Here is an 8,327-nt window from a genome sequence, read left to right as displayed (position 1 = left end):
AAAATATGAATTCAACTTGTACTTGGAAACCCATATACCACTCATCACTCATCTCTCACACTTTTTTATTTACTTATTTAATACAAAAATAAGTATTATTACACTCATCCCTCACCATTATCATAAGGCTGGAGGGTGTGGTATAAAGTCATTAGGGGCTTTATATCGCCACCTCAGCGTCACGTTAACGGCACGTCATACAGGGGGCTTTAAAGCCTTTTCCTTTAACTTGTAGGGTGTGATATAGAGCCCCCATCATTATTACCTAATTATTATTATTATTTTTATTTATATTTTTTTATTTTTTTAATTTATATGCCACTAAATAAGGGTGAGGTTCGGCTACAAAGTCAATTTTTCCTATAAAGTGTACAAAGTCATAAAACACCACCATTTCAGCCATAAAACACACTAAACCCCCACAAATAACAGAGTGAACATCACTAAACTACAATATCCAAACCCTAACAGTCCATAAAACTTCAAACACACCATCGTAGAACTTTGAATATAAAACACAACATAGAATACACTAATATTAGTCATTCGATAATTAAAGCTTTATGATCCAAAACACAACACAAGACCCACAAATATGACGTTTTAGTAATCTTCATTTTGTTATTTGTGGATTTTAGGTGTGTTTTATGGTTGACATTATGATGTTTTATGACTTTTTACACTTTGTAGGAAAAATAGACTTTGTAGCCAAAACAAAACCTTTTTAATATTCCACAAAACCTTTTTAAAAACAAAAAAATACACCAAAACAAAAGCCCATTAAAAAAAACAAAACCTTTTTAAAATTCCTTTTTAAAAACCCTTTAAAACCTGCAAAAGAAAGACAACTGTCTTCTCCCTCATACCTCTTCACACCTCACCACCTACCTTCTCCCATAAGCCATGAAACCTGCAAAGCATACCTCTTCCCTCCAAAAAAACTTGCAAATCAGCCAACAAAACTCCAAAAAACGGCCATTTTGACCATTCTCACCTCGATCTCCTAAAAATTGCTCGTTAACGTGCTGGCGGAAGGGCCATGACCCCCCCCCCCAACAGCGGCGGTGTGGTCGGTGGCGCCCCAGGGCGCTATGGTGGCTGAGGTGGCAGGGTGACGCTAAGCCACACCCACCGGCCTAAGGGTGAGAGGGGTGGTCACCCCTTGAGTTCCCACTAATGATTTCTTGTCATCTCAAGTTCCCTCTCCAACTCTCTTCTTGCCCTTAATCACAAAGGATGGTTTCGCCCAAACCATTTAGACCCTACGTAGTGGGCATGATTCACCCTTGGGCGTTTTGCGTCATGCGACAGCCCAGTCAGCAATGGGGCATTATTGGGCGTTTTCTAAAATGGGTGTAGTGGGGATGTGGACATTGTGGGGCATTATGTTTGTAATAAAATTAAATAAATAAAACATCAAAAAAATTTGATTGGTTTTACAAAAATGGAAATGAATCTGATTGGTCAAAACCTTGCCCCTATAGCGTTATTTAAAACACGCCACACAAAAAATTGGCCAAACACGCCCACGGGGGCGGAGGTGCCGGCTTTTCGGGCGGAATTCGGGGCGAAAAACGCCTCACTACGTTCGGTCTTAAAAAAAATGTATGATTGATTGGAAGATAGTGGGGCCAACTATACACAACCCTCTCTACTCTTCCCTCCTCTTTCCTCCATGGGGTGAATACTCCCCGAATTCACTCCCCCATGAGGTGTCTAGGTTGATGACGGCGGTGTTCCTGCGAGGCAAACTCATTTGCCGCATCACTCCCCGCACCCACACCTTTCACCCCAATCATCCCTCTCTTTTTATATTATTTTAAGTATTTAATAATTAAAATAAAATTATAAATTCAGTAATTAAATAAAATACTTTTTCATTAATAAACTACTTAATTAAAAAAAATAAACTGCAAATTATAATAAATAACTAAATAAGACCAAGTATTCTTGAAATGTTTTGCTTCGACTTTCCCCCGGTTCACCTTCTAGAGGCGGAAGATTATCGGTGTTCGACGTTGAGGTCTTGAAATTTTGCCTCTAGGCTGCTTCTTTCTCTAGCGAGACCTCTCCATCTCCCTCTCGGCCGCTTGTTCAACATATTTTTTTTAATCTTTAGCTTCTCCTTTTGTATGTTGTTAAATTCGACGAGGTGACTCATCAAGTTATCCAATTTGGAGAACCCTTCGGGAGCTTTCTTTGACGATGAAGCTTTCCATCTCACTTTGTCCCTCCCGATTGGGCATTGAGTTTCTTGTATTTCGTCCTCGTCAAAGAGGATGGGATCATTGTTAATGTTAATGTTGCAAAACTCATCTGAACCAATGGCATGTATTGGACCTTTTCATCAATGCAACCTCGGGTGTCCACTTTGGACACTTTTTTACAATATCCCAAGGCTAGGACGTGGGGTAAGCGGTCCTTTAAATTTGGTCATGTGTCTTGCATAAGCCGTCTTTAAAACTTCGGCGTCACTTGTCCCACTTGGCTGATAGATGTAGGCGTTATTGTAAATACTGTTGAAATTTGAGAGCTTTTTATTCATGTCCATCCACTTCAAAGTTCAAACTAACTGAATCTACTTTTGGGTAACAGGTGAAATCTTTTGGTAACATAGTTCCAAAAATTTGACCCGTTTGTGCATTAGATACATTCATAGAAAAATAAATAAATAACTAAAACATATTTCATTAAATATATATATATTTTTTTTGAAAGGAATTAAATATATAGATATATAGGGTTTGTAATAAAAAATGTAACCTTTTATTGGATCCTCCGAAATATTACAAAACGCTCGTGTTTCCTCAACCATTCCCCACAAAATACTTGCTCATTGCCGGACATTCTTGATTATCATTTTTGTTTCTTTTTTTCTTTGACGGCTCTGGTTGTATTTTGGGAACATGCCTGGATTGTGATACAAATAGGATTGGGTAGTAGGAGAATATAGGTTTGGATCGTTGATATGCCCCAAACCTCGACCGTTCATCTACTCAGGGTTCTCCATCATGGGCACTGATTTAAATTGATATTTCTTGAGGCTGCATTGCAATGCCCTTACAACATAACATAGGAAAAGAAGCAGCAGATAACTAACCTGTCCTCAAAACTCTCGTGTACCTTTTGACGATCGAGCTACCTGTAGAGCTTATATGCCCTTGCCCAGGAATATATGCAATGTATATTAACCTCAACCACATTAATCAAACTATAGAATAATTTTTCAGATTTTTAATGAGAGGAAGCATAGACAAATAATCATCTTACTTACCTGGCCATTCATTTGAGACTTGGGCCTTTGCGCTCGAAGTATATACAACCTGTATTATCATTTGAGGACCATAAGTCGCTCTTTTTATTAAAAGTTAATGTTCAAAATATGCACAAGTTGAAAGTTTTCCTTCTCCAAAGAACTATATCCAATACATTATAATCTATACTGCACCTTCAGCTAAAAATGTAAAAAAGATTATATACCACGAAAACGTTTGGAGAGGTTTAAGACTAGGCTTATAAAATATACAACACACAACCTTCCTGTATCAATTTGAAGCCTCGGTTCCCAAACACATTCTCTTTGGGCTTTTTTCATCACCTGTCACGATCTTGCAGCGTTCTTTAGCCTCAACCGAACACCTCTTGTACGGTCTGAATCCCATATGACGAGCGTTCACCTTCACGCTCCCCAATCCCATTCTCAATACCCCTTCTTCACCTACAAAACCGTTGCTCTCCCCTGGTTCTTGACTCATTCTGTTTAGGTCTAACTCACTGTTCTTGTTTATACGCTGTCGATCCATCTCCGTTTCTAGTTTCCAGAAGATGTGACATGGGTTAGAGTAACTTGCCTCTTCGGAGACCCCTTTACATGTTTCGTTTGGGCTAATAATAGACTCCTTAACATCTGACCCTTTAGTTTCTTCTGCTTCTTTCCCATGCTTTTCTGAAACAGGTTCACTGCTGGAACTAGTGTTTGAACCACAAGAAGACCGGTCAATCTGTTTTCCAATGTTAGTTTTGTTTGAATCATGAAGATCTTCTTCGATATCCGTCTTCTCTTCTTGCATGACACCTTCTGAAGGAGCCGCCTTTTCTCTTCTGGTATCGGCTACTCTTACTTGATTTTCTTCCATTGGCGTCTGAAAATAACCGCCAGGGTAAAAAAGAGTACAAACCGGAAGCGGACCATGAGCTGACCACCATGCAGTTGCGGCTGCTACAGTAGCAGCAGCAATGGCAGCCATGCTAGGAGTAGCCTCGGGGTTCAACTGATCTCTTGAATACGAATCTGCAGAGGAAGCTTCTGCGGTATTAGCAGGATGATAAAATTTAGCTGCAAAGCTTGCTGCAGCGTAGGCGGCAGGATTTTGCAGCAGAGAAGAAACAAGGACACTAGAAATAGTCGATGAAACATCGAGAAACGATTTGTAATTCTCTTGATTATCAAGGGTACTGTTAAGATTTTGCACACTACTTGCAGATGCTGTTGCTATGTTAACTAATAGGTTAGCGGGATCGGGAACGCTAGTTTTTGCCCTAACGTCTTGATGTACATCTACAACTTGTACAGGAACATGCCTTGGGTACGTCTGCTTACTCTGTATATGGTTTATTAAACTCACAGGCTTATCAGAATATTGACCTTGAACGATATTTTCATGTGCAAAGTGTGTGCCGTCAACTACACCATCTTGCTCTCCGGTTTCAACGGTGTTGAAATTTTCATTTGGTACGGTTTTTTCATTTTCCGGATTCTCTGTGTAGCTGGTTTTCTGAGAATGGAAAGAAACTGATGAAGCGCACATACGAGCGATAGCAAGTGAATATGCGAATAAAATATGTATACCTCAGGGAGTGGTTTTGTCTCGAGATTCGGTACTTGCAACGAAGAAACTGAAGTTGGTGGCTTTTCTGGCTCGCGTGTATGAGTGTTTCTAGGGTAAGGATAATTCGGTTTCCGTTTAGGGCGTGGAGGAGGAATTTCCAGGTCAAGCGCCTGTCCTATTGGAACACCTTTAGCACCAGCCTCTTTCTCCAACTATTAGAATTAAAAGGAAATTACGGTAAGCCAAATTATATATCACATATAACCCGTGTGCTAAGAATTCTATGCAGTTATAGCAGTCAAGGGCCGATATTTGAGATATAGGTTATCGTGGTGGGATATCGGTAATTTTATATCATGCAGAATTTATATATACAGATATATAATATTAATAGTAATATTAAAAGTAAAAACTCAAAAGTGCCACTATTTGAAACATGATCTAATCGTAAGCCATGAAATCTTCATCCGAGTCCACATCAACCAAGGCATCTAAAATAACGGTCACATCGATCAATAGCGCCAATAATAGCGATTCCACTATTCTTGACCGCTGTTTTGGAAGGCCCGATAACCGCTATTGTAATTTGCCAGTTTTTTAAGCTGACTAAAGCAACATACTAAACATGGAAGCTGGAGAAACCAATTGCTATGAAGAGAAAACTTTATCAAACGCGACTGAGTTAAAATTACAGATAGAATGACAGTGGGCATGTAGTTTTTAGGGAAAAAACAAGGAACAATATATGTTTAATATAATTTGACTAATAGATATAAGACTTCCAGGAAACTTACTTGATTATACTCATAAGGGGCGTTGTACATTTAAACGAAGTATAAATAATAACGATAAAAGAACAGGGTTGGTATCAGCTGAAAGCTCACATAACACCGACTCAGATTTCGGCTCCACATGTAGACAGGAGACCTTAATTATACGATAGATTTTAGAGAAGAGGCGATTAAAAGACATAGAAAGACAGCTTCATGGTATGTTTTAAAAAGAACACATTCATAAAACATCCTTTGAAAAACTCAGTCATAAACACAACTAAAGAGATAAACTCACACTCAAGAGATAAAACAACAAAATTTATTTTCTCAAACATAAACTCACTGTCCATTGATATCACAACGTTTTATATATATATACACACAAATGAAACAAACTGACCATTATAACCATGATCTATTTTAGGGAATAAAATAGATGCTAAGTACTAATGAAACTGCAGAGAGTACAACTAAAGAAGTATAATAAGAAACTGCAACAAAGGACATGGCCTTCAACTATCCATTTTGTCCAACCCAAATGCATACCCGATCCAGTTTGCTTCTAACCCGTCAACCCGTCTCCACTTCCAACTATATAAGCCAGTGATGCAAATTCTTAAAACTTTCACCTCTTAAGGGAGGTCATGTAATAAAGCTAGTTACAAAGGGAAGTTTTGTTACAAAGCTAGTTGTAACAAACAAAAAAAAAAAAACTATATTATAAATCTGATTAATGTTGTTAATTTCAAGTTTAGAACATATCAGATGTACTCTTCTTGAGCAGGTAAGGGGAATATAAAACACATATGCAAAAGAAACTAAATGACGAACCTTTGTAAAGAACTTTTGCGCATGGCTTCTGATTTGCACGGCAGTCTTGGTTCCTATGTGTTCTGCATTAGCAACGTAAAAGAACGTTCCCAATCAATTAAAGGTTATCATACGTACGTTGGTGACAAAGGGTGTCAACAAAATCACATCAAGGGAGGAAACCAAATAAAATTTGCAGATGCATGAACCAAGAGTAACTGAATAAGGTTCTTTTTTGAGAAATTAAAGGCAAGGATTGAAAGATTCCATAAACCCTTGGTACCTTCTATCCGTTGCCAAGCTCGCCCATATAGTTTCAGGGCTTCTAAAAAACTATTATGCTCATCTTCTGTCCATCGTTCACGTTGTTTTGTTATTGTATAGGGTTTTCTAGTCTGGAATAAATTCGATTGTAATTCACAGAAAACATCCATAAGATTCATGATTTTGGTATAAAATAAAAATTACCTTGATGTTGAGTTTTTCCCAAGAGGAGCAGGATTCCATCTAGTGACACCGGCTTCAAATACTCCGCAACAAATAGGACATACAAACGCTTTCTTTCATCGCTACTGCAAAAGACAATGTAACAAAAGCATAAGTTCGATCATGGAGAGAAACAAAGACGACATACTAATTAACTGATATGAACATTCAAATACATCAATATATGTTTTGATATATAGTCTCCTATATATATTTTATTCATGTGTTCATTGTAGTGAGAACACAACTGATACACATACCTCATCTGTTAAAAGAGAAATTTAATCATTAACCACACTGTCATAGCGATGTTTTCTTTAACTGTTAAAATCAAGAGTATTAGAGTAGTCAGCTCATAGTTGTCAATGGCGAATAGCGGACCATAGTGACAGGCTACCCGATATGCTACGTAGCAATAGCGACGAAATAGCGCGCGCTATTTCATGTTTAGTGATAAAGGGGTAGAATTTTTGTTTTTTTAACTATCTTTAACACACCAATAAGCAAATATGTATAAAAGTGCTAAAATACGTTATCACTAATCATCTAAATAAAAGAAATAAAAATAAAACCCCCACTATTTATCGCTACAGACCAGCGACCCTTCGCCTATATGCTACGCTATTCGCTATAGCGGGCGCTACCAACGCTATTGACAACTACCAGTTATAGTTATATAGTTAGTTTCTGTTGCATAATTCTGTCAGCCTGATATATATTTTGATTCCAAGCTAGGACCGGCAAAACAGGTCTAATCATGTTAATCAGGTCAAAGACGAATCAGTTTAACACAAACATCAAACATGAATACAACTCGTTTAACTACTTTATATCTTATTCTTATGTACCAAGAAGGAGAAATGATAGAGCCTTGCCTCCTAATTTTAATCATTCTTATAAAAATTAAAAAAAAAAATAACATAGTGTACTTTTTTATTAAACATGTTTAATCTTGTCTTAAATAAATAGGTCAGGAATTGCCACATGTTCATTCTAGTGAGATCACAACTGATACACATACATACCTCTACCTATTTACAGAGAAATTCAATCACCAAACACACACACACACAAACTCTTCAATTCTGTGTAACATCCGAAAACAATAGTAATAATCAACTGTAAAATCCTTACCGAAACGAGCCGGATGATGTGAAAACCTACAAAAATCATTAAAAAATGAAAAAAGGAGCTTCAATCAGTTGAAAACAAAACAGAGCAGTTATAAAACTTATAAACCCTAAAAACTGTAGCAGATGTATCGAAACTGATACATAATTACATACTCACCGTTCGATCTAGAATCTGATCATGATCATCGTATAACTTCCATCAGGCAATAATAACAATAAAAATAATAAATCTGTTGGAATTTTGGGGGAATGTGAGCCACAAACAAATGAGGGTCTTGACTTTTTTACTTGTTTGG

At 37.4% G+C, this 8,327-nt stretch overlaps 1 protein-coding gene across 10 annotated transcripts; it reads right to left on the bottom strand.

Annotated features, from left to right (window-relative positions):
- Window positions 1-2,743: 2,743 nt before the first annotated feature.
- Window positions 2,744-8,327, bottom strand: LOC110912436 (protein LHY). 10 transcript variants are annotated; one of them, XR_004881755.1, is made up of 10 exons: window positions 8,189-8,327; window positions 8,033-8,058; window positions 6,881-6,984; window positions 6,696-6,807; window positions 6,434-6,495; window positions 4,850-5,041; window positions 3,537-4,775; window positions 3,275-3,323; window positions 3,101-3,160; window positions 2,744-3,018 (listed from the first exon to the last, which is right to left on the bottom strand). XR_004881755.1 is itself a non-coding variant. In XM_035984222.1 (8 exons), the coding sequence occupies exons 3-7, from the start codon at window positions 6,917-6,919 to the stop codon at window positions 3,546-3,548; spliced, it is 1,635 nt and encodes a 544-aa protein (XP_035840115.1). In that variant the 5' UTR covers window positions 6,920-6,984; window positions 8,033-8,058; window positions 8,189-8,327; the 3' UTR covers window positions 2,744-3,323; window positions 3,537-3,545. The 10 variants fall into 10 exon arrangements, 7 of the variants coding, with proteins under 7 accessions (XP_035840115.1, XP_022012833.1, XP_035840114.1 ...); XR_004881754.1 differs by having other exon boundaries at window positions 3,101-3,323; XR_004881753.1 differs by having other exon boundaries at window positions 2,744-3,160.

Source organism: Helianthus annuus, chromosome 15, assembly GCF_002127325.2.
Source record: "Helianthus annuus cultivar XRQ/B chromosome 15, HanXRQr2.0-SUNRISE, whole genome shotgun sequence".
In the NCBI taxonomy this organism is placed as follows: Eukaryota; Viridiplantae; Streptophyta; class Magnoliopsida; order Asterales; family Asteraceae; genus Helianthus; species Helianthus annuus.
Note: the sequence above shows the minus strand (reverse complement) of the source record. Positions and strands in the feature narration are given on the sequence as shown.